Source organism: Condylura cristata, unplaced genomic scaffold, assembly GCF_000260355.1.
Source record: "Condylura cristata isolate star-nosed mole 26May11 unplaced genomic scaffold, ConCri1.0 scaffold00029, whole genome shotgun sequence".
Taxonomy (NCBI): domain Eukaryota; kingdom Metazoa; phylum Chordata; class Mammalia; order Eulipotyphla; family Talpidae; genus Condylura; species Condylura cristata.
Window position 1 is genome coordinate 11257726 of NW_004567130.1, and position 26003 is coordinate 11283728.

At 54.0% G+C, this 26003-nt stretch overlaps 1 protein-coding gene across 1 annotated transcript in view; it reads right to left on the reverse strand.

Moving 5' to 3' along the window:
* The window catches only part of ACACB (acetyl-CoA carboxylase beta), an 86604-nt gene that overhangs the window by 37692 nt on the left and 22909 nt on the right, over positions 1 to 26003 (reverse strand). Inside the window, exons 4-23 of the mRNA XM_012731034.1 lie at positions 24335 to 24444; positions 24059 to 24140; positions 22188 to 22286; positions 21129 to 21238; positions 20906 to 21016; positions 19669 to 19878; positions 19212 to 19382; positions 18190 to 18351; positions 16725 to 16888; positions 15588 to 15738; positions 15396 to 15499; positions 14434 to 14515; positions 11903 to 12048; positions 9729 to 9879; positions 8475 to 8609; positions 7609 to 7755; positions 6161 to 6349; positions 3670 to 3770; positions 3258 to 3346; positions 3045 to 3169 (exon numbers count right to left, since the gene is read on the reverse strand). Coding sequence (XP_012586488.1) covers positions 3045 to 3169; positions 3258 to 3346; positions 3670 to 3770; positions 6161 to 6349; positions 7609 to 7755; positions 8475 to 8609; positions 9729 to 9879; positions 11903 to 12048; positions 14434 to 14515; positions 15396 to 15499; positions 15588 to 15738; positions 16725 to 16888; positions 18190 to 18351; positions 19212 to 19382; positions 19669 to 19878; positions 20906 to 21016; positions 21129 to 21238; positions 22188 to 22286; positions 24059 to 24140; positions 24335 to 24444 — 2639 coding nt within the window. The remainder of the gene's footprint in view (positions 1 to 3044; positions 3170 to 3257; positions 3347 to 3669; positions 3771 to 6160; positions 6350 to 7608; positions 7756 to 8474; positions 8610 to 9728; positions 9880 to 11902; positions 12049 to 14433; positions 14516 to 15395; positions 15500 to 15587; positions 15739 to 16724; positions 16889 to 18189; positions 18352 to 19211; positions 19383 to 19668; positions 19879 to 20905; positions 21017 to 21128; positions 21239 to 22187; positions 22287 to 24058; positions 24141 to 24334; positions 24445 to 26003) is intronic.

The following is a 26003-nucleotide window of genomic DNA, read 5'->3' on the forward strand; positions in this document are numbered from 1 at the left end:
AACTAGGCCTCTGCCTGCCAACGCTCTTAACCGTGACCGCGTGCCAGGCGGGCGGCTGGACCCTTCCATTCATTTCCCCAGTTTTCCCAACCCTCTGAGAAATGAGAGTTCATGATCCCCATTTTACAGATTAGGAAACTGAGGACCAGAACGGCAAGGCAGCACCAGATTTCAGCCAGGTTTGTTCTGTCCCGAGGCCTGTGCTCTTTGCCTCACACACTGACTTAAGGCCTCGCAGCTTCAGAGGACCTGTCAGATCCAGAGTTAGGGTCACACGGGAGGCTCAGGGCAAGAGGCTCTGAGTGGGAAGCCACTCCCAGGCAGCTCCAGGCTATGGGGAGCATCCCGGGTCAAAGAGGTCAAGGGTGGCTTCTAGCAGGAGGCGAGGAATCTGCCAGAAGTAAAATGAAGTTTGTACGTGTGCCCCCTCTCTGTTCTGAAGCACGGACCTTGCCGCTGGAGGCCAGGGCTCTGTGATGCCAGTCTCTGCATCTCCCCTTATGCCCGCATGCGGGAGGGGCGCAGGTCTGAGGGGCTGGGGCAGGCCAGTGATGCTGGAACCTGGATGCCTGAGCACCAGGCCCCCCATGTCGGCCGGGATGAGAGATCTCCAGAAAGCAGGGCCGTGAGGCATTCCTGCGACACCTGTCTCTGCCTTTCCCTGGTGAGAAGGAGCCCAACCTGTTTTTATGATCAGAGACTTTTCAACATATTAATGTTCCACACATGTGCACGAACACCAAGCACGTCTGTGCTGAAGAGAGCTCGTGGAAATTTATTCTAAGCCTCTCCCTCCCAAATTCTGATTTGCGTTGTTTTATCCGCCATCCCCCAGCTCAAGCAGGCAGGTGCTATCCATCAGCCTGGCAAGTGGACGCCTACCAGGTGAAAGACCCGAGCGAAGTTGGAGCGAAACCCTTTTTAATCTAGCTGTGGCGCTCCACATACAAGACCCAAGCGCCATCTTCCTTTCTCCTCGGCTTCTGTGAAGTGTCTCGCCTCGTACGTCTTCGCTCCCCGTGTCATGTATAAAGTTCCCCTTGTTTTGTGACTAAGTCCTAGGGCAGGTGACTTTTAGAAACTGATCTTAAAGGCTCAGTTTTCATGTCAAAGTAATGATTCAGTGAACCCTGACTCCCAGGCCCCAAACACCATTCAGTGCAAGGAACACACGTTTCCCACCAGCGGCACTGACAGTGGTCTCTCACGTCCCCGAACCACGGCTGGTCCGGCACTGACGTCCCCTGCCCCAAGAAGCCCCCAGCAAGTGTGCCAGGCCTCTGAGCTGGGCCAGACCACCAAGCTGCCCTTGTCCCCAGGCCATCTTCTGGAACACGTGCTTTTTAGTGACTGCAGGCCCAGGAAAGCCGGTATGTGCAGGGCCACAAAGCAGCAGAGTGAGCCACAGACTGGGCCCTCGGCCTTTGGCTGCCAGCAGACGTCACAGGTGAGAGACGTGCCTTGCTTTTCCAACACGTGGCCTTTACAATGTCACCCAAAAGAGGAATTTTGAAAAGTGTCCTATTTTTTCTCAATGAAATTCCCTCCATGGCCACTATCTCCGTGGCTCTAAGGTCCCAATCCTGTGAACTGCCATCACTTGGGGAGCTCTGCCCCCAATTTAATTTTGGAGGATTTTATAACTACATAAGAATTCAAAGTCAGCACCTTGAAACCCCCTTCACTAATCACCCCGATTCACCGACCAACCGTTAAGCTTCTGTCATGTTACTGTGTGATTTTCTGCGTATGCACACACACGCACAGATGTACACGCACTTTATTTTTGAGTGTCAGTGACAGACACCAGGACCTTCCCATTATTTCAGAAGGTACCTCCTTGAGCAAAAAGATCTCCCACTAACTAGAGAGCCACTAAAACACCCAAGAACCCGAACAATAATGTAATAATATTCTCTAATATACAGGCCACATTTACGTTCCCCATTGGGGATGTTTCCAGACAGGGCGAGTGCCTGGGTCCTGACCCGGGTAGGGGAGGGAGCTGGTGTTTAGAAACCGCCCCTCTCCCCCAACCCCAGTGGAGTCAGGCAGCTAAGATTCGGAGCAGCTGCAACAGAGATTTTCAAACGCTTCCTTATAAAAATACGCTATTCGTGCGTCCAGTGAATTGAGTGCTGACTGTTAGAGCCAGGCCCAGATTCGGCCCCGGCCTGTTTTTATAAACATTGTTTTACAGGACCAGGCCCCACCCCCACGCCCCATGGTTTGCCTGCTGTCCACTGCTGTCCACTGCCGCTGCCACGCTGCCCAGGAGGACCGAGAAGCTGCAGCAGACGCAGGCCCCAAGCCCGATACTTGGGCCTGGCCCTCCCGGTGGGACCCCTTCCTGCTGTGAGCCAAGGCCAAGTCTCCCACTCCCTGCTGGCCCCACACTTTCCAAGGGGCTTATCTGACCCTAGATCAAGGGGAAACTGTGTGGCTGTGAAAGACTTACTTGAGGAGGAGAAAAAGAGCAAATCAATTCCCCGCTTGTCCAAGAAGGCCAGTGACAGCCCCAGCACAAGACCGCGCAGCCAACAGGTTGGCCAGTAGCCGAGCCTGGGCCAGGCGGCGGGCGGAACCCACAGCGCTGCCACAGAGCCGGCGGCCATGGCACGTGCCTGGCCCAAGGGAGGAGAGAGCGGACACCACCTCGCATGGGGGGACTCGAATGAGGACGAGTTAACATCTGTAGGGCTAGTCAGGGCGCGTGGCAGAGTAGGGCGCTGCGAGCGTCCCTCAGGGCCTCCCTCCTCCAGGGCCAATGTCCCCACCTGCTCCTCAGCTCTAGTATTTATTGGGGACGCTGCCCGAGGGCAGTGTAAGTAGCTTTAAAACCACCCAAGAACCCCAATAGTAGTGAAACAGTATTTTCTCAGGCCAAACTGAAGCTTCCCAGTGGAGATGCTTCTAGAACATGCAGTTGGTCAGAGATCGACGGCGGACAAAAACGAAAACATTTACCCGCTGGCCTTTTTCAGAGGGAGCCTGCAGGCCCCTGAGCGCCCCATACCCGGGGCCCAGGACCCCTTTCTGCTTACGATCAGCATGATCACCAGCTGGTTCTTCTTGGCCACCTGTGCGTGGGAGAAGATGCAGTCCAGCACCTGGGACATGTCCGGCTTCAGCTGCTCCCTGAGGTTAATCACACACTTGTCGTAGTGGGCTGCAGGGGGACAGAAGGCAGGACGCGCTGGTGAGGCTGTGCCCTCCCGCCCCGAGGGCTGCTCACCGGCGCCGACGGCGGCCCTCACCTTGTTGGAAATGGTGCTCGACGTGGAGATACCGTCGCAGCAGGTCCAACACCACCGCCTTCATGTAGCCGCGGGTCCCGCTGCGGTATCTGGACAGGGAGGGGCCGCCTCAGTGACCACCCGCTCCCCGGCATGCAGCACCGCCAGCCGGGCTTTCGCGGTTTCCAAGTGGGGGAAACAGGAAGAAAGGGCTGGTGGCTGCACCCACGTGTCGCTGGCCGAGGGAGGAAGGTGCCAGTCGGGTCGTGGGCAGTAGCTCTGTGGCCAAGGAGGTCAGCGACCTGCCCTAAGCAGGCAGCCAACCACAGGGCCAGCCTGAGCCTCCGCTGAGAGGCCAGGGCGCCCCATGGCCCAGCACAGGGGACAGCTGAGTGTGATAACCCCGCCCCCCACCCAAGGGCCCCGGATTCACCTCTGGACCAGCTGCACGATGCTCTGGGTGTTCATGAAGAAGGCCTCCCGGTCGGCCTTGCGCTGCAGAGTGGCTGCGTGGCAGTCCAGGATGGTGGCTATCTGGATGGGAGAGGACAGGTCTGGTCACCCCCTGCACAGTCCGGCTGCCATGCAGCAGCCACCATCCAAGAGGCATGTTCCAAAACCAGAATTCCCAGCCCGCAGACCTCTGGCCGCCCAGAAATAGCCCTGTGCACCCCGACAAATTGCCTGAGGAATTCAAGAGCTCAGAGTGATAACATTGCATTGAAATGCACACAGTTCTTTCCATCATCGCACATTACAGTGACACCTCTTCGCGAACCTGGATGCTGAAGGGAAAGAGGAGGGAATTTCCAGCCCCGAGGAGAATGAGGATGCTGGCTGGGGAGGTTCTATTTTTATAACTGATTTTTAATGTTTATGACAACAAAAGTATTTAAAATCTTTTTTTGTTTAATATTTGTTATTTATTTATTTTAGTTTATTTATGCCTACAAGAACTGCGGTACAGGCCAGAGGTGCAGGGGTGAGAGATTTCACCAGAGACTGTGGGGAGCAGAAAAGGTGAATGTACTGAAGTGCACTGCTGAGGGGAGCAGTGGGCCAGACAGGAGAGGTCTGCCGTGCCATGTGGGTCACTCCCTGAGCATTGATAGCTCCACAGTGCTATTTTTAACGCCTGAGCCACCAGGGAGGCTCTGTTTAATTTTTTTTTAAGATTTATTTATTTATTCATACAGAACTGGGATACAGACCAGAAGTGCAGGGGCGGTGAGAGGATCCACCGGAGACAAAGTGGGGAGCAAAAGAGGCAGATCGATGAAGTACACTGCTGAGGGAGCAGCGGGTGGGTCAAGGGAGGTCTGCCGCGCCATGTGGGTCAGCTCCCTGACCGGGACTGAACTCATGCTGCAGTGGCTTCGGAGAGCCTCATAACGTGATGTTTTAACCCGTGGCGCCACCAGGGAGAGCCCCAATTTTTTTTTTTTTAACGTGCCTCAGTGTAAGTTCCTGGAAGGTATTTTTCTCAAATGGGGGTCCCGGAGAGATTTGTTCTTAATACTTTTGAGTTGAGGGCCCTCCCTGGTGGCGCAGCAGGTTAAAGCACTGCACTGAGAATCTAAAGCCACTTCCACATGAGTTCGATTCCCGCCTGCCCCGGAGGAGACCACATGGTGTGGCAGACCTCTCCTGACCCGCCTGCTGCTCCCCTCAGCAGTGTACTTCCTCGATCTGCCTGTTCTGCTCCCTACTCTGTCTCTGGTGAAGCCTCTCACCTCCCCTGAGCCTCTGGCCTGTACCCCAGTTCTGTATGCACAAATAAATAAATCTTAAAAAAAATAATAAAAAAAAATACTTTTGAGTTGAACTATAATCCATATACCATCATATTCCTCCCCCTTTTCAAGTGCACAATCAATTCAGTGGCTTTCAGTCTCTCTGCAGACCTGTGCAACCACCACTATCTAACTGTATTGGGGAGCCTTTTCCTCACCCTAGAAAGAAACCCTACTGCCACAGTAGCCAGCCCCCACCCTTCTACCCCTCACCCCCTCCCCAGCGCCCAGCGCCTGGCAACTACCCCCCTACTTTCTTCCTCATGGGTTTGCCTGACATTCACGACAACAGAATCCACGAGATGCCACAGGTGTCGGGCTTCACTCACTGGGCACCTGCCTCCAGGTCCTCCCAGTGGCCCACAGGTCAGTGCTTCGTGTGGTGGGACGACCCCCACTCTCTGGAGTGGCTGACCTCCGGGAACTACCTGCCCTCCGCTGACCACTGCCACAGACCACTCCCATGTGGGGACCTGAGAGGGCGGTGGGCGGCCTTGCCACCCAGATGGATAGGGGCGCTCCCCAGGGCGCGACACCTTTAAAATGCTCGGTCACTCTTCGCAAGCCTTCCCTTTGCAAAGCAGTGCTGGCAGCCCTCCTGCTCACCTCTAACGATGCAGACCTTCTCTTTTTCTTTCTCCTTTTCCTAATAAGCCTGTTCTTTTAAAATGTAAAAAATTAAAATAAAATGCTTGATGAAAAGCAAGCCACCCCCAAAAAAGAACAAAACGAGGTCAATGTTGAGTTACTAGAGGTATTTTCCACACCCTGGAATGCCTTTTGTTTGTAAAATTACGACCCCCTATAAAAGTCTGGAGAGAACCAGAGCTACCACCCAGCCAGAACAACTCATGACTGCCTGGTTGTTCCTGTCAGTGCTTGCTCTCTGCACCACCTGCTCACTCACCTCCGAATCAGAGTTTGACGGGACGTGGAACTGTAACTATGTTCATCGCAACCGGTACTGGGGGATGTGACTCCCCAGGGAAGGGGAGAAGAAAGCTCCAACCCCAATGTCTGCGGCTGGAAGTGGTCTCACAAAGCCCGCCTAGGCTGGAGGCCGGCGTGGGGACCGAGGGGCGCTGCGTGCCCCACGAGGTGCATGGGCTCTGGGCTCGGGCGGGCACCCACCTGCTGGCTGGGGAACTGGCACAGCACCGACGTGATGTTGCTGGCGTACTGCGCCATCACCCTGCGGACCGCCTTCTCCACGGGGGCGGGGATGCGGCCCGACACGCTGGTCATGATCTCCTGCAGCTCCAGCAGTGGCAGCGACGGGTGCCGGAGGGTCATCATGAGCTTCTGCACCCACTCCTTCAGCTGCACAGGGGCGGCAGCACCCACCCCGCTGACGCTGGAGCCTCGGGGATGGGCACTGCCACCCACCACTGGCACGCCGACACATTCAACCCATCCAAGCCCTTGTGCTCAAGTAGCCAGAGATGGACACCCCGCCGCCTCTGGAACTGTCCAGGGTGGGATGGCTCCCTGACCACCTGGGGAATGCCCACCTCCCCCAGCAGGAGGGCCCCAGCCCCTCCCATGCACCCAGAGAGCCTGTGTGCTGTGAGGGTGGAGCAGAAGGCCTCGTGAAGAGCTAAGCTTTGTAGGACTCTGCTGAGAGCTACACCCTGTTCTAAGACCTTTACTGGCATGTTCTTATTGGGGCCTTAGACCCCCCATGAAGTAGGTGTAAACCTGACCAACTTGAGGAATCTGAAGCCCAGAGAGGTTACTTAAGTGACCCAAAGTCACCCAACTAGCAAGAATCACAGCCAGAAAGCACAGCCAGGCCATCGGCCCCAGAGACACTGAACGGCCGTGCGGCAACGCTTCTGGCACCAGGTGGCCGAGACCTTGGCCTTTGAATGAGGACGACAAAGACGTCGACGCCACAGGGTGGTGGCGAGGTGAAAAGTGAAGTGATGCAGCACCAGCAAGTGCCAAGCGAGTCCGTGCTGCCATGAGGGGAACCAGCCGGGCCAAGGCCGCACCAGCAAGTGTCAAGACCGAGTCTGTGTCAGCCAAACGGTGAGGGCCCAAATCCCATTTCTCTCTCCCCATGCGGAAGTGGGCAAATTTCTAAGCTGCCTGCTGCCTCCATTGTGACAACTATAAAGTGGAAATAACAGTTCCTATTTCACAGGTTGTCAGGAACGTTAAGTGACTTAGTGAACATTTAGTGCTTAGAGCAGCAGCTGGCACGCAGCAGGCTAGGCAGAGGGTGGCCATGGCAGCAGCACCATCACCATGACGTGCTATTGTGAGCTGTGTGTGTGGCACGGGATGATCCACGGTGGTGTCCAGCTCGGGGCCCTGGGTCTTTTGCAGGAGTCTGCAAACCTGAGAACTGCTATCTGAAAGCGGACCGTCAGGACTGCAGCTCGTGTGAAGACCTAGCTGAAATACTCATGTGGTGAGGGGTGGCAGGCTCTGTCTTGGGGTCTGCTCAAAACCTTTTCCATCTGATGGACTGCCTATGAACACAGGCCTCTGATCTTTCGGAGTGAACCTTTCTGGCTCGTCACAAGGACTGACGGCTGTGTGTGGAGTAACCCCGGCCCTGCACGGAGACCCACCTTTATGCTAAAAATAGGCTCTGGCAGACAGTAGCCACTCATGATGTTGGTCAGGTTTTCCAAGACGTTGTGGAAGACCTGGTGCAGCTTCTCCCCGAGGATCGGCAGGGTTTGCTGGGAGGGAAGCTCTCCTGTGAACGGCTCAGCCTGAGGAGACACGAGAAACTTATACAATCTTCTCAAAATTTTCCATAAATCTAAAACAGTCCTAAAATAAAATCCATTAAAAAAATTTAAAAGGTGGGCCCTCCCTGGTGGCTCAGCGTGTTAAAGCACAGCACTGAGAAGCTAAAGCCGCTTCCGCATGAGTTCGATCCCCGCCTGTCCCGGAGGTGACCACATGGCGCGGCAGACCTCTCCTGACCCGCCTGCCGCTCCCCTCAGCAGTGTGCTTCGTTGATCTGCCTGTTCTGCTCCCCACTCTGTCTCTAGTGAAGCCTCTCACCCTCCGCATCTCTGGCCTGTACCCCAGTTCTGTATGAATAAAGAAATAAATCTTTAAAAAAAATTTAAAAGGAGAAGTGAAGGAAGACCCGACAGGGCAGATGACACGAGTGGAACTCGCAGGATAAATGTCCGCAGGAAGGTCCTTCCAGGGAGAGGCAGCAGGCTGTGGGGTGGAAGATTCTGGAGCGAGAGGGAGGAGAGAGGATGAAGCCAGAGAAGGAGGTGGGAGGCAGCCCATGTGGGGTCTTGTTGGTGATAAGAACTTGGATTTCCTCTAAGTGGGATGGCGCCTGCTGAGAGCTGAGCCGGGGATCACTGCCCCAGCGGAGGGCTGCTGGAGCCTGAGGTGGGCTCGGTTCACTGCGCAGCGGAGACCCTGTACCCTGAGCAGCGGGGATGGCTGTGCCGGCGCTACATACCGAGTGCACCTTAGAGGGGTCATCGAGCTCCAGCCGGGCCACCACGCAGCCGGCTTCCAGCACGGCCCCCGGGCGCTTGATGTAATGCACCCGGCCATTCTCCTGCACATTCAGAGCCATGATCATCTTCATCACCTGTTTGCAGAAAGAAAAGATAAGGCGGAGCCCACTAGGGCTGGCCTGTGTATGTGACACCCAGCGTGACCCAGGGAGAGCAGCTCTGGAGCAGGGACTGTGGCACTGAGACAGAAAGACCCCCCAGGAGAGCGCAAGTGGGGAGGCAGAGGGAGCTGGCAGGCACAGTGTGGTCACAGGCAGCTCCCCCTGCTCCGCCAGCCAGGGAGGGAGTTTACTGTGCCCGTTCTATAGACATGAAAACAGGTACTTTAAGAAATGTCCCTGTCCGAGAAGTATAGTTGAATCATGAATGTAGGGTGAGTGACATACACCGCCTGGAAGTGTGGTGCATTTTGAGAACGGCCCCGTCTTTACAGGTAGAACGAAACCCCTCTGAAGACGCTTGGTGAGATGAGCAGGCTCTGGGTACAGCCACCGGCCCCGGCCTGGCCAGACTCGGCACAGATGTACCTGGGGATGTGGGCCGCGGACAGGACCGCGCTTTCTGCTCAGAAGCACACAGCTTAGGTACGCAGGCTGGGCTGAGGCCCCAGCATCCTCCCCCATCACTGAGCATGCCTTTCCCTCTCTGAGCCTCAGTCTACCGCTGTGAAATGGGGACTCAGAGCAGGAAGCAGGAGGCAACAACGTGAACCCTGCTGTGGCTGCACATCTGCTCCCTGAATCATCGTGGCGTTCCTGGGCAGCCGGGCCTGAAAGGCGGGCTGAGCCCTGGCTCCGCGTGCCCTGCAGCGGGTTCTTGGCCTGCCTGGGGACCATGTCTGTGCCTATCAGCTATGGTTACTGGCAAGACTGAAGGAGACATGCCGTGAAAAGCTTCCATCAGAGTCTGCCATGCAGTGCTGGCAAAAACACTTTTTAATCTTCGCCATCACTGAAACTTATCAGTGCTTGTTCATCTGCAGGAAGTACAGATTGTTGAGGTTTTCTAAGTACTGCAGGGAACTGGAGCTGAACCCCACATCTGGCTCTCAGGAATTTGCAGGCAGTGGCCAGGGTGAGGGGGTGATGGGCGGCGGTTCAGGTCCATCTGCCCAGGTGCAGAGACAATGCCAAAGGGCCCCTTTGGGGGGGCGCAGGAGGAGGCCCGGCCGCAGCCCCACCCAGGGCGGTCACCTCCATCTCTGCATAGCTTCTCCCAGCCTCCACATGGCCCCCGTCCTCCACCAGGTACTGCATCAGCTTCCCAGCCGAGGGGGATCTCAGGACCGTGGGGTCGTTTTCCTTCTCAAACACGCAGGTCTTGTTGCCGATGGTAATTCGGTAACTGGGAGAGAAGCAGAGCAGCGGGGAAGGGAGACTGGAGAGCGCAGCGGGCTGCGGGGCTTTGGACAGTACCTTCCCTTCCTAAGGGCAGCCGTGAGTGGGGCGCAGTGTGAGGTTGCAGGTGCCCACTGTCCAAACGGTGGCACTTGACAGTCATCCCAGAGACTGGGAATGACAGGTGAGCCAACGGTGTGACCCTTGTCTGGCGGAAAACACACACTGCAGGGAGGGGTCAAGGGGTCAAAGGCACGGACGTGCAGCCTGGACTGGGGATGCGAGCAGCAGGGGCGTGCGGGCAGAGACGCTGCCGAGCAGGCACAGGACAGAAGGGCTGGGAGACCCCCAGGGTTCTCGTCACCAGGAGCCAGGTTTTCCCTTTCTGTTTTCTTCTTAGGTATCCATCTGAGAAGGCGGGCTCAGCTGGCCCTCCCGAGGCCATCACTGCACCACACCCAGGAATCAAACCTTCACATTATCTCAACTTAATAATGCACGGTCGTTATTTCTCAGCAAAACTGGGAAAGGCGGGAGAACCTTTACAAAATGAAACACAGAGGGGCCCTCCCTGGTGGCGCAAGGGGTTAAAATCTCAGCACTATGAAGATGCCACCAGCCACTGCAGCACGAGTTCGATCCCCGGCCAGGGAGCTGACCCACATGGTGTGGCAGACCTCTCCTGTCTCCCCGCTGCTCCCCTCAGAATTGTATTTCAGTGAATCTGCCTGTGCTGCCCCCCACTCTGTGAACCCTCTCACCCCCCACACCTCTAGCCTGTCTTGTATGTATTTTTTTTTTAGGATTTATTTATGCATACAGAACTGGGGTACAGGCCAGGGCAATGAGAGGATTCACCAGAGACAGAGTGGGGAGCAGAACAGGCTGACTTATGAAGTACACTGCTGAGGGGAGCAGTGGGCAGGTCCGGAGAGGTCTGCTGCGCCATGTGGTCACCTCCGGGCAGGTGGGGATCGAACTCATGCTGAAGTGGCTTTAACTTCTTAGTTTAGTGCTGTGCTTTAACCCGCTGCGCCACCAGGGAGGGGCCAATCTTGTATGTATTAATAAATAAATCATTACCCAAAAAAGCACATACATTATGGTGATGGCACACGGGTGACTTGGTGATGGGAAACCCGTGGGGATTACAATTGAGATGGAAAAAAAAAATGTACAAAATGATGTAAAAATAAACTGTTATAAAATTTTTAAAGAAGCACATACATAAAATAAAATGCATACATATGTGCCGACTGAAAGTCTGCACCTCAAAACTGAACTGGGGAGCGCTCGCCCCCTGCCCGGAGCTTACTGTAAACACCTCGCATGTTCTCACCAACAGAGTGTGGGTTACAAAGGGGCCATAAAGCACCATCCTGGGATGACTCTAGTCCCCCTTCTTCAAAACATCAACGACTAGGCAGGCATTATCCACACCCCAACAGGAGTCTTCACAGGCCTGGGGCCTCTGGGTACCCGGCCCCACCCTACGGCCCTCCCCGCAGGGATCTGCGCTGGGTGCTCCACATTCTGCCGCATAAGCTCCATGTGTCTGACACACTGCAGTGGGGCCTCTGGGTCTTCCTGGTGCCGCCCCTGTGCTAAATTCCCTGGACCACCCTGTGTCTCTCCACCCAAGCACACACAACACTGCTGCCCGGTCCATCTTCCCCAACCGGCCCCACGTCCTGCCCATAACCCCAGCCCAACACCTAGCCGGGTGCTGGGACAAGCAGACCTCATTACACGGGACGGGATGGCCGTCTCTCCTGAGCCTCGCTCCGTTGGCCCAGACACCGACAGCTGGCGCCTCGTCACAGCCCGGCAGGCTTGTGAGCCGGGAGCCACGTCCCATTCAGCTCTGTGTATTCCCTGGCTACTAGAAAAGGGCCTCCTAGGGCCTCCGTGGATGCCTGCCTGCTGCATGAAACTCCAGCCATGAGTGCACCTGAAAGGCGTGGGGATTTGCAGAAGCCCTTGCACTGCACACAGACCCCCAAGGCCGAGCCGGCCCAGTGCCCACATACCTGTCCACCTCTTCTTTGATGTAGGTGGTGTAGCTGTTCCCGTTGTAAGACAGCAGCAGCCCGCCGTCCGTCAGCCGGTGCGCGTCGATCTCAATGTGACAACCATTCATGATGAGGACGAACATGGTCAGGGACTGCCGGGCCACCTGCGTGACAGCCGTCACGTCCCCTCCTGAGCTCAAAAGCCGGCTGTGCCTGTGCCCCCAGGGCCCCCATCCACAGCAAGGGTCAGTGCAGTCCGTGGTGGGAGTGCCAGGGTGGACACCCCGTCTCTCCAGTGCCAGCCCTCACTCGCCCAAGAGAGCAGCTGAGGGTGGAGAGAGCTCAGAGAAGCGCACCACCCTTCCCCGGGAGGCCAGAGCGGGCCGCCCAGTGGCGGGGGGGTCCCTTCGGATGCCCTTCTCCAAGCATCGTCCTCGGGGAGAAGAAGTGGCATCTCACACCAGGCAAGGCAGCCCGGGGTCCGCACCAGTGGCCTGGACACAGGCCGGGGTTCTCTGCAAGGGCAGAAACGAGACCGGCAACTCTAGAGACGGCCGAAGGCCCACCTGGCCCTCACTCAGAAAACTTAAACACTGAAAGCGCCCTCATCCTCATAAATACATACTTTGTGACAAAAGATAGTAACATCGCTGTATTTAGTACAATGCTTTTTATGGCAACATAAGTCAAGGTAACTTCGCTTGTCTAAGGTAACACTTAGGACCAAGCCAGCACCTTAACAAACTAGTGCTGTAATAACCTGACAGAGAACACTCTAGACCTGCCCTGTCCAACTGCCCCGTCCAGCGCAGGAGCACCTATGTGGCTCTTTCAGTACAAACTCACTGAAGTCAGAGAAGCCCTCGGGGCTTACAACTGCTCCCGGCTGTCTCTGGAGAAGCCTCTCACCTCCCCGCACCTCTGGCTCATACCTAGTTCTGTATAAATAAATAAATAAACCTTCAGCGATCACAGGGGAGGGGGACAGAGAGGGATCAGAAGGAGGGAGGAATGTGGGGGGGCTGTGGCGATGACAGGAGGGGGAGGGGAAGTAAACATTGTTGTAAAATGAACAATCATGTAAATACATATAAAAATAAATTAAAATAAATAAATCTTTTTAAAGATGTAGTAGAAGTAGACAGATGACTGGATACAGAAATCATGGGGTGGACACTCAGTGGAATATTACACAGCAGCTGAAGCAAGTTGAGACAGTGTCTTGGGGACCAAGTGGATGGAGCGGGAGGTAGTCACGCTGAGTGGAGTAAGTTAGAGTGTGAACCCAGGTATCAGCTGGAATGTAAATAACCAAAATACATACTGGCCAAGCACCACAGAAACAAATCTTAGACTTAAGAGAAAAACACACTGGTTGCAGGGGCGGCGAGGGTGGGGGATGGTTCAGGAGAGAGCGGGGGTGAGGGGCAGGAGGGCATGGCAGGGGAGGTGTGGTGGAGGGTGAGTGAAGCATGTGCAAGACGGGAGAGTAAAAGTGTCACCCCCAAGTTACATGGTATGTGAGTGACTGGCAGCGTTTAGAAAAAGGGAACCTGCCTCGGAAGCAGACTCGCCTCCTCTCCCTCCCGGGAGGTGAGGTTAGGAAGTGACCAGCAGAGGGCGGCTTGCGGGGAGATGGCCCCCCAGGCCACCCTGACTGCTCCCGGCCCCCCTCCGCCCGCCTCCCCCACTTGACTACAAAGCTCAGATACTCCCTGACACGCTCTGCCGAACTGCCTTTGCATGTCCAGGAAGGGAACCACCCACCTCTGATGCAGGACGTAACCCTGGGTCAGTTCCAGGGCCCCAGAGGACGAGCAGGGAGAGATCAGAAACCCACACGTTGATCCCTGGTGCCGACGGCACAAACCTGTCGCACAGTCCCGGGAAGCTGCCCGGACACCCCGCCAGCTCAGCATCCTGCTGACCTCTGCACTCGGTCGGACAGCGTCCCCCCAGTGTTCTTCCCAGAACCCCAGAGTGTGACCCTTCAGGCAGCAGGGTCCTTGCAGATTAAGCAGTGAGAGGAGTCACATTGGACCAGGGCAGGGCCCAAATCTACAGACTGCTGTCCTTCTGAGAAGAGACCAAAGACACAGTGGCAGGAGGAAGACGCCTGCAGACAGACACACGTGGAGAGGCGGCCACAGGAAGTCACGCCCACAAGCCAGGGGACGCAGGGCCTGCCCACGGCCACCAGGGGCCGGAAAGCACGGGGCAGTCCTTCCCCAGCCCGCGGAGAGACCAGGCCCAGCCTGCACTTTGCACTTCCGGCCTCCAGAACTGGGAGAAGATGAAATGCTGTTGTTGACCCAGCAGTGGGGGGACTGTTTCAGCGGCCTTGGGGGACCCACACTGGTCGTGTGTGAGCTGCTCCCGGGGCCTCCACTGTTGAACTCCAAGGGTTTGATTCAAGGCCACAGTGGAAACGCACGGGGAGGCCTGGGGCCCAAGCATGAGAAAGCCACTCCAGGGATGGCTCGCTGCAGAAATGCAAACCCCCTCACCCTGCAGAGCGCCAGAGACAGCCGAGAAACACCAGGCCTTACCTTGAGAATATACTTGATGCCGCCGTAAATTAACTCCACGTCCACGATGTTCAGCAGAGAGTCCGCGGGGAGGACTTGGCCCCTGAAACGGAAGACAGGCCGGCGGTCGCCCTTCAGAGAGAACGAGGACTCTGTGGCCACCCCCTGGGCTTTAAAACTCGACCTTCCCAACACCCTTATACCTGGCTGGACTAGCGAAACTAAATCGGCAAAAAGGCAGAGAACGTGGACAACGCCAAGGAAATCGACACCCCTGGGACCCCCGGCCAAGGACAGGAAACGCTCAAGGACTTTCTACAGCGGCTTCTTCTCAGAAACAACGTGAAACCCCTGCTCCCCACTTAAGAGTGAAGCCAGCACCGGGCTGCCCTTGCCAGCCACGTAACTAAGAGCCAGAAGCTTCGATCCCGTTATTTCCTTTTGTCTAACACAGGGGTGCTCAACTGGGGGTGATTCTGCCCCCGCCCTGAGACATTGGGCAATGTCTGGAGATAGACTTGGTTGTCCAGACTTCAGGGGGAGGGAGGATGCTGTGGACGGGGCCCCACAATGCACGGGACAGACCCCACGCTAACCCCCCACCCCCCCAACCAAGATGTCAGTGTGCTGAGGCCGAGAAGGCCTGGCCTGTTCTAGAGTGCGCTGCTCCAGCTCACCAGTCACTGATTCGGGTGAGGGTTTGGGAAAGGACGGTTTGTGGAAGGGACCCACCACACCCGTCTCCTCGCCCTCAGGACGGACCGCACACTGGCCCACATGAGCACACGCAGTGTCTGTGTGGACTGCTGCCTTGGCCGCGAGGCGCCCCTCAGGGATCTTCCAGGCCAGCTGGGACTGACCCAAGAAATTTCACAGGCGAGGGCGTAAGAGGCTTCACGAACCGCCTGGGACTGATTTCCCCTACATCAAGCCCCTTCTGCCTTGCCCACCCCCAGAGGGAAGAGCAGCACCCTCACACCGACCTCTCCAGCGAGTGCAAAAAATCCGTCATGCAGGTTCTGAACATGGCGTCGGCCACATTCAAGGCTCCGCACACCACCCCGAGCATGATGTCTGGCTTCTCGGCCTAGGAAAGACTGAGCGTCAGCACCCACGCTGGCCAGGCCCCGGGGAGCTGGCGCCTCCACCCTGGGGGCACGCATGCGGCTCGCAACCTGCACTTTCTGGGCGATGAGGTGGTCCAGCCAGCCAGTGTCGATGTCGTTGCCCTGGAAGCTCTCGGTCTCCAGCAGGTTGATGAGATACTCCACCGTGGTCCTGAAGTCGCCCCGGATGGACAGCTCCTTCAGAGCCACCACCATGTTCCTGGGGGGAAAGGCAGCGGTTACTTCCCCATTCGACAGAGGCATCAACACAAAATGGTTAAAACCAAGAATCTGAGGCAGGCAAAGAAAGGCCACTCATCAGCCACCAAGCTCACTTTAGGTCACTACCGAGAGCCCTGGACAGACAGGCTTTAACGTCTCTTCAAGGCAACGTTCTCAACATCCTCGGGCTTTTTCACTCTAGAGGGCAGGTGACCACCAGCACAGGGATGTTCCATGACCACTGAATTGATGTTTATCTTTCTGTGCCCAAGGCCAGGCAGAAGCAATGGAAGAGGCAGGTGTTTTGGAATTCAGGCACCGCTTTGTCAATATGGGTTTCTCCAGGAACTATATGAGGTTCACATTTAAAGACGTCCCCTGAACACATGCCTCTTTTTTAAAAAGATTTATTTATGCATACAGAGCTGGGGTACAGGCCAGAGGTGCGGACGGTGAGAGGCTTCACCAGAGATAGAGTGGGGAGCAGAATAGGCCGACTGACGAAGTACACTGCTGAGGGGAGCAGCGGGCGGGTCAGGAGAGGTCTGCCACGCCATGTGGTCACCTCCGGGGCAGGCGGGGATGGAACTCATGCTCAAGTGGCTTTAGCTTCTTAGTGCTGCACTTTAACCCGCTGCGCCACCAGGGAGGGCCCCTGCCTTTTAATTTTTAAAGCTATGACACTCTACATCTTTAAACCTTTGTGATCAATTGGAACATTCTTTGGAGCTCCTTTGGTTCGACCTATCATCCGCTCAGAACCAAACAGCTTTGGTGAGCTCATTCTAACTCACGACTCCCACACACAGGCAGAGGGCAGGATGTTCCTGGACTTCAGTATTGAGGGTTTATGACGGGTCTGCTCTGTGATGCAGCTCCTGTGAGCAGCTCTGCTGCTGCATCTGAAGCCACAGCTTCAAGGAGGAGAGAGGCAAGAGAGCAAGGAGGAGAGGAGGAAGGGAGGAAGGAGCCGGAGATACTCACGAAATGGCCTCTTCCCGATTCTCTCCCCAGGAGAAGCAGTGCCCAAACTGGGAGTCAGCAAACTCGTGTAAGCCACCAGTGGCACCCACGCTAAAATAACCCCACACATTCTTGTTGCTGCGGAAATTCAGTTCCTGGACCGTTCCAGAGCTTGGCTTAAACCCCTGGAAGTGGAGGCAGGAAAAGCAACATGCGAGAAATTGTTAGCCCAGATATATTTTCATCGGAATTAAGTTCCAGGAAACCCCACAAACAAAAGTGTTGCATGAGCCATAAAAGCCTCAGTAGGGGTGTGGTGAAGCTACCAGGCGTGTGGCCATGTCAGCACGTCAAGTCCTGCAATTTGTACTGAAACAAACTTAAAAAAAAAAAACACACCACGAAAGTGGCGGTGGTGTGGGTGGGGCGGGCATACAGACCTAACGTGGGTCAGAGTGTACCGCTTCTGAACAGGGTGAAGGCCTACATTCTAAATCTGCAGACTGGCTGTTTTCAATAATAAGTTGTTTACATGGAAGAGCTGTAAGACTGGATTCCAATTTTGGATTATGAGAATCCCAGCAGGCTGTGATAGCTAAGCCAGTGCCTGTTGCTGCTAACACACCGCTGGTGCCCTTTTCTTGGCCAGGGGAGTGACCTCCACTAGCTTCAAAGCGCAGTTTTGTTAAGGGGGTGGACAAGGACGCTCTCTCTGGAATTAGGTTCGTCAAGTGTGTGATGGCGGCATTTGTTTGACAGAGGTGCCTAGAGTGCCCACTTGGAAGGTTCCAAGTGCCCAGGTCATGTCCACACCTGGTCCTCTGTCCTCCCAGGCACCTGTGAATGGATCATCATTCCTTTGAGAAATTGCTATTTTGCTTGTCCATCACCACAGCTGGCTGACTGTTTGCAACAAAACATCTGAAACTAATACAGATATCACAATTCTGTCATTAAAAGAGGGAGGGGAAAAACCCAGTTTCTTCTTCTCCCCAGTTTCTCGATGGTAAGTTGACATCCATTAGAAACATGTAAGCTCTGATTGAAGCCTACTGGATGGGTTTTGAGAACAAATGAGACTGAGTCATGAAGAGAGTCCTGACCAGAGACCAGGCTGCATTTACGCTGCAGCAAAACGTTCCTGAGGCCAGACTTCTAAGGATCTGGCCTCTGGACCCTGTGGCTCGTTGTCCCAAAGCTCAATGTGGCCTTCACAGCCCACAGGCAGAGGGGCAGCAGGTCCGGGGCTACGGAGCAGGACCCCAACCTCCTGACCTCTCAGGTGGGGCGGTGCGGCCATGTGAGTGATCCAGGAGGTGCATGGGGACCGGCCTGGCACTCACTACTCATCAGTAAGCCCTGGCCTTCCTGCACCCCGATTCCTGCTGTACCTGAGAATCCCAGGATTCTCCTGCGAGGTTAACATGGGGTCTGCCCCCCACTGGGAGACTGGAGCTGGCCAGAGCCCAGGGGCCCCACAACCTGCCTCATCTGGGTTTTCGCTGGTGATTCTGGCTGCAATGACGTGTCCACGGGCGAGGGGAGGGTTGGCAGGGGCTTCAAAAGAAATGGGCGTCACCCCCCACGGCGACTCTCCATACAGGAGCCGGATATCCTTCAGCCGGTGCAGAGGCACGCCCATGGCGATCTGGAATAGAGAAAGCCGTCCTGTCAGCCCCACGGGAACCCAGACCCTCTGACAACGAACTCTGGAGGGAGGGGTGCAGTGAGCGGTGTCAGTCACACTGGACCGCTAGTGTGCACACAGCTGTGCCACATGGAAGATGAAGAGACAAAGAAAAACCTCAAAGGACGAGCAGACACCGTCCAGAAACCACAAGAATGATTTGGTCCAGAGTGGCCGATTACGTGACAGTGGCCCGCCAGGCCCCCTGTGGGGCCAGGAGCGTGATGGGCCTCCCCATGCAGGTACACAACGCTGCTCGGCAAGCTCGCTCCAGCACGCACTTCACAGACACAGGCCCCCCACGTGCCAATCAACAGCCAAGATTCTGAGGGCTCAGGAGGTACGGAGGAAGCCCGAGCGCCTGCAGCACACAGCTTGTGAAGGGTGCAGGGCAAGATGGGCTTGAGGCCCAGGTGAGAAAACATGATGAGCACCAGCGTGGCCTCAGGCCCGGGCTGGAGAAGCTGCGCTGTCTGACTGGCCCGCTGGAAGGACCCAGCGTCACTGGTGACGGTCAATGCCGGAGTGGCTCTCATCCGGAGGAAACCACCAGGCCAGTCCGCGGGACGGGCATGCTGTCTGAGCTCTTCACAAACGCCAAGGTCAAGGGCGAAAGAACAAGACTGAGGAACCACTGCTAACGAAAGACTCCGGTGTTAAGACTGTGAAATGGAAGCTGCCTGCTGTCCTGGATTTAAGCAAGCAGCCTGAGCTTTCCTCAAAGCACTCAGCCACCAGGCCTCCCCAGGGGCAGCCAGCCACGAGTTGGGCAGGATGGGGGCCCACCCCGAACGGAAGAAGCCCAGGGCCCGTCGCCCCACCTGTAGCTGGGCGGCTGGCAGGTTGACGTCCGCGATCATCTCGGTGCAGGGGTGTTCCACCTGCAGGCGGGGGTTGAGCTCCAGGAAGTGGAAGCTGCCGTCCTGGCTGTAGAGGTACTCCACGGTGCCGGCGCTCACGTAGCCCACCGTCTTGGCCAGGCGGACGGCACACTGCAGAACGACAAGGTGGGAGTCCCACTGGCTTTCTCAGGCATGGGTGATGGCTTGTGAGTTCCCAGCTGATGCAGACTGTCAAGGACTTTGGGACCATGGAGATCATACTCAGATAAACCACAAGGTGGGAGCTGTCCTCACGAAAGGGTCCGGAAGCTTCTTGGTCACCCACCCCGGGCTGGCAAGGCAAGACCTCTGAAAGCGCTGGCTGGCCCTGAGCTGAGAAGGCCTTTCTCTCCAGAGCTGCCCGCCCCTCACCCGATTCCTGGTGCCACAGGCCCACCTGCTCCATGAACTCAAACACAGCCGGCGTGGCGATGGTGGCCGGAGCCTCCTCGATGATCTTCTGATGCCGCCGCTGGATGGAACAGTCTCGCCCAAACAGGGACACGGCGTTCCCGTACTGGTCGGCAAGGATCTGGACCTCCAGGTGACGGGCGTGCTGAGCCAGCTTCATGAGGAAGACGGGGGAGCCCGGGATCTCGCTCTGTACCTGGAGGGAGGCAGAGCGCTGACCCCTGGGAGGCAGGGCTGGGCAAGAGCAGTCATGGTGTCCACAAAGTCACTGAGCTTTCAGATTTGTTTTCCCTCTCTTGTGACATTATATTGTCATTGTAAATATACATACTGTAGAAAGTGAATCTCCCCCTTAACCCTACCACCTAAAGGTAATGCCCCATCAAGCACGCTAATAACATACAATTTCCTTCCAACATCTTTTAATATAGAAAAAAAAAAGTATGCAGCCTGAATGCAAGTCTTTAAAATATATCTGTAAACAAGCTGTAGGAGAAAACCTAGACATATTAAAGTAGATGGATTAAGAATGGGAAGCTTGCCAGTGTAGATGCTTTTTAGACATGGCTAATCATAGATCCAGTGTTTTAAAAGTAGAAAATCAGCTACAAATAAGTGGTATAAATTAGTTCCTATAATAAAAAATCGATTGTCTAGCTGTATTAAAAATGCCAAGGCTATTAAAGATTACAAACTATTTTGTCTCTTGGGGTTGTCTCAGTATTTTCAAGCTATCAGCAGCCACTGCAACACAGGTTCGATTCCCGGCCAGGGAGCTGACCCACATGGCACAGCAGACCTCTCCTATCTCGTCCCCTCGCTCCCCTCAGCAGTGTACATCTGCCTGTTCTGCTCCCCACTCTGGGTCTGGTGAATCCTCTCACCTCTGACCTGTACCCTGTTCTTGCATGCATAAATAAATAAATAAATCTTTAAAAATCATTTCATCTCTTGATAGGCAAAAAGAGATGCTGGCCCCTCTGTGAGATCAGTAAGAGCCAGACTGATTCACAAATTGAACACCTAAGGGAACAGTGTCTAGGGCAATGCAAAATGGAATTCCCAGAATGAAATGCTCATTTAAGACAGCAACATTCCAACTCCCACAAATGTTCTCTTGATTGTGACAGAATCATGCTGATGGAAATAATCTGGTGGCCAACAGCTGAAGAAAAAAAAATTTCCAGAGGCAGAGGGAGAAACAGGCGGCAAAAATGGCTCACTTGTCTGAAAAGGATTGGGAAGTCCTCAGCGCTCTTGGCCTTCCGGATTCCTTTCCCTCCACCACCCTCAGAAGCTTTGATCATCAATGGAAAACCAATTTTTTCCGCTGCCTGTGGAGCAAAGGACACGGAGGTCTCGTTAGACAGCTTCCACCCAGACCAGAACAAGGGGAGGTTTTGGTGTCCTGTTCTCCCCACTTCCCACCCCAGACTCGACATTTACCTCCAAGCCTTCATCTATGTCTTTCACACAACCCTGGTCATAAACATCTTCCGGGACGCTGATTATTTTCCCCTGCTTCAGGTCATCTTCTGCCCACTCCACAATCAGACCTAGAGAACCAAAAGGAAAACTGAATCCTCCCAGGGAAGGCAGCCATGTGACAGACGCCAGGCCTCTCCTCACACAGGCTCTGGCACCCTGGACCCCTGCAGACAGAGCACAGAGTACAGACACAGTCCTTCATTCTGGAGGCTGACTCAACTCTGAATTGGAAATCAAGCTTAAGAAATTCAGAGTTTAACAAGAACAAAGAAAATCTGATTCTACCCTAAGGAGTCATTCATATATGAAATCATTATTTTCCAAGACCCTGCAAAGATTCTAAAAACAACCTTTCCATTCCAAATTTAAAATTCAATCTTTAGAAGGAAAAAATATTAAACTGAATAAGAAATTCCTAAGACTTTTTCCCATTTATTTTAAAATTTGTCTTGGAAATCCCATTCTTTGAAACTTAACGTAAGGAAATGATTAAAATACGCATAGAAATTTAGCTATAAGGTTATTAAGGCTCTGTTACTTTTAATATTTTAAAAATTAGAACAAAATAAGTGGAAACAACCTCAAGTACAACTATAGGGAACTGGTAAATAAATCATGGTATATCCATATAACATAGTCATATATAGGCACTGTAAATGCTGTAAACTATATTTATTGACACAGAAAGATTAGTGAGGAAAGAAAGCACAAGCAATTCAATAGTAAATAAAAGATCTCTGATTTTTTTTAAAGGATGTGCCTGAAGAAAAGGCCAGAAGGCTCCTATAATATAACAAATATTGAAGACCAAGCCATAGGACTATGGATGTTTTCTATTTCCTTCTTGTAATTCTCATATTGCCTAAGTTGTCTCCAGTGACATTCTATGACTTTTCCAACAATTTAAAGATTTTAAATGAAAGAGAAAAAAGCATGCTCCTGTCACGCCCCACTCTTCCTCACAGTAAACAAGCACCGGCTGAGGAGTCCCCCAGACTGAAGCTCAGGATCCCTTACCACTTCCACTCCAGGGTAGCGTTGGGATCTTCAGCGTCTGAGCCACGATGGTGGAGGCGATCTTATCTCCCAGGGCCCACATGGCTTCACTGGGAGGGCCTGAGAAAGGAGGGACAGGAGGAAGCAGAATCGAGTCAGGCAGGGGATCCTCACAGGCCAAGCCAGCTCTCAAGGAGTTTAACATCAAGCTGGAGAAGAAAAGAATCTGCTATTCTGTTACTTCATCTGTCCAACTCCCAACACATGTGGATTGGAAACAGGGCCTGGTTAAAACCTAAGCTACTGCAGCATAGACAAAACTTACTTTAAGGGGGAAGGCAAAAGATGAGACCAAGGGGTCAAGCTAGACCCTGAAAAACACTAGACCACAGGTTAGCAAGTTTTCTAGAGTGACCCAGATAGGAAATATTTTCAACACCATGATCCTACTCTCAGAGATACTCAACTTTGCCTGTATAGAGCCAAACAGCCATTCACATGACATAAGTGAATAATTAGGGCCATGTTTCAATAAAACTTTATTTACAAAGGCAGGTAGTGAGCAAGATTTGGCCTGTGGACTGTGCTTTGCCAGTTCCTGGGCTACACTCTCAACCTCCACAGGCATTAAAAATACAGATTAGGGCCCTCCCTGGTGGCGCAGCGGGTTAAAGCACAGCACTGAGAATCTAAAGCCGCTTCCGCATGAGTTCGATTCCCGCCTGCCCCGGAGGTGACCACATGGCGTGGCAGACCTCTCCTGACCCGCCCGCTGCTCCCCTCAGCAGTGTACTTCCTCGATCTGCCTGTTCTGCTCCCCGCTCTGTCTCTGGTGAGGCTTCTCGCCACCCCTGAGCCTCTGGCCTGTACCCCAGTTCTGTATGCACAAATAAATAAATCTTTAAAAAAAAAAAATACAGATTGGGAGAGTCCCTGTCATAGGCCATCACTGACTACTAACAGAGACATCAGCAGGCCCAGACCACTGCAGCAAGGTGAATACTAGGTGTTGAATTGCACTGAGACACTTCACACATGTGTGTACTATGGATCCAGAGATAAGGGACAGCAACAGGATTTACTATGGCAAATTAATGTCTCTAAACTATGCAGGGATGTCAGAAGGCACAATTACACCAGCTTTATAAATACAAAGACAGATCCTGAAACCGTTATTGTCAAGTGACCAAACAAGTGTACACACTTTACCAAACAAGTAGCAGAGATGAGGGGCTCTCATCCCAAGGGGTTAGGCTATCCTACAGGTCTGAGAATAGCCAAGCAAAAGTGGGACCTTGTCAGAAATGTGATCTCCAGACCTGGTTAGAAATCTGAACATGGGGGCCTCCCTGGTGGTGCAGCAGATTAAAGCACAGCCCTAAGAAGCTATCCACAGCCACTGCAACACGAGTTCCATCCCCGGCCAGGGAGCTGACCCACATGGCGCAGCAGACCTCTCCTATCTCCCCGCTGCTCCCCTCAGCAGTGTACTTCAGTAGATCCGCCTGTTCTGCTCCCCATTCTGCCCTGATGAGTCCTCTCACCCCCACCCCAGTTCTTGTATGTATAAATAAATCAATCTTCAAAATAAAGAAAGAAAGAAATCTGAACATGGCTAGCATCTCACTGGCAACAGAACCTTAAGGGGGGTTCTACATACCCCAGCATCACTCCACCATGGTCACCATGGCAATGGCTCCTCTTTCCCTGAGCTGACAGACCTATTCTGCCCCCTCCCCCCACCCCTGGGTTTGCTCACCGGACAATGAAACTATAAGGTGGGAATATCAAACGGACCCCACTTTACAGGGCTGCTCCAAGAAGGGAATCTGACCCAGCCGAGTGTGCCATCAACACCCTACCCCCACATATCTGGGAAAGATACACCCTACCTAAGAAAGCAATCTCATGCTTGCGCAGGAGCTCCGGAAGCTTGGGGTTCTCGGAAGCGTGGCCCCAGCCAGCCCACACCGCCTGCAAACACAAAGAGGTGGGAATGGAGACCTCTTTCCAGCGCCATCTCCCAACACTCACCGAGAGCTCTTCCTTGGCATAACGGTTCTGGACTTGCCAGGCTCGTGGGACCCGGCCCCCCCACCCCTCTGAACTGGGGAATCGCGGTGCTCAGAGCTCGGGGCGTGGGGCCCGGGGCGCCCCGCCCAGCGTGCCTGCACCGGGATTCGCTTGGCGATGTCCGCGATCAGCTCCACGTTGGCATAGTTGTTGTTGTTGGGTCCTCCGGGCACGGGCACGTATTGGTCTGCCATCTTGATGTACTCTGGGGTGAAGCAGGAGGAGGGAGGGAGGGCCTGAGCCGGCGAAGTGCGCGCGGGGCGCTGCTGATGCCACTGCCCAGAGCCACGCAAAGGCCGATCAGGAGGGTCTGGGCAGCAGGACGCGCGCACAATCACCCGCGGAAAGCGCACGTGGCTCTCGTTCCTGAAATTCGCTGCATCCGGACTAGACCCAGAGGGAACCCCAGGGGAAGCCAGGAGCGAGCGGGGAGTGGGGCGAGAGGGGGGATTTTCTTCTGAATTTCATCTCGAGTTTATCTTAATATTGTTTTGCCGTTAAACAATACGGTGTTACCTCTGGAGGTGTGAATCTGTACTCTTGAAATGATACAGTTTTATAAACACTTGGTAACTCAACCAAATTTGATAGAACATTCCTCCCCCCCCCCTTCTGCTGGGGGAAAAAATGTTTTTGAATGGTAGAGAAAAATACTGACCTAAAATTGGTCATCTTCATTATTTCCTGAGGGCATGTTCAACAGTGTGACTCATACACTGTTGTGAAACAACACAAGAAACTTTCCTCCAGTGAATTTGCAACTCTCTACCCGTGAACTAACTCCCGGCCTCCGCCAGATCCTGCTGCTTCTGTCTCCAGCACCCTGACTGCTTGGGGCTCACGCAGCCCGGGAATCGGGCTTTCCATCACATCCTTGGGGTCTCGGGGTCCCTCGCGTGGCAGCAGGTGACAGAACCTCCTTTCTTTTTAAGGCTGACTGCAATGCAATGTTTTACTTTAAAATATTCATGCTGTAAAGGACTGGGGGCAGGAGGGAAATAATAATGACCAACTAAATACCAGAGACATTATACAGGGATGGAGAGGGGAATGGGATCAAAAATTGGGGCGGGGGGAGTGCACTGGACTATGGTGATGGCACACGGGTGATTTGCTGATGGGAAGCCCACAGATGGGGATTACAACTGAGATGGAAAAAGACACAGAATTATGTAAAAATAAACATATTATTTTTAAAAAATTTTAATATTAGGTAATATATATATACTTGTCACATATATATATATATATATATATATATATATATATACATATACATATATATATTCATGCTGGGCTTCCATGGTGGCTCAGGGGTTAAGTCTCAGCACTATGAAGCTGTCCCCTGCCACTGTGGCCTGAGAGTAGGGTGACCTCTCCTGTATCACCCACTGCGCCCCTCAGCAGTATATTTCAGTAGCTCCTACTGTTCTGCTGCCCATTCTGGCTCTGGTGAGCCCTCTCACCCCCTGCACCTCTGGCCTTCACCCAAGTTCTTGTATGTGTAAAAATAAACCTTTCTAAAAAACAAATAAATAAAAACTAAAATTTGCATGCTCCTTGCGGCAGACATTCCAAATCAGTCGGGCGAAGAGTGAAGAGGGTGTTCCCAGGACAGTGTTTGGGCCTGTGAACACTTTGGTTTGATCCCAGGTCAAGTGTGGGCGCTTCTGTGCCACGAAGCCCTTTAAGGAACAATGGGGGGCTTTGTGGGAGGACCTGAAGTAGTAATCCCAGAGTCACTTACCCCACCCACCGCCTCTG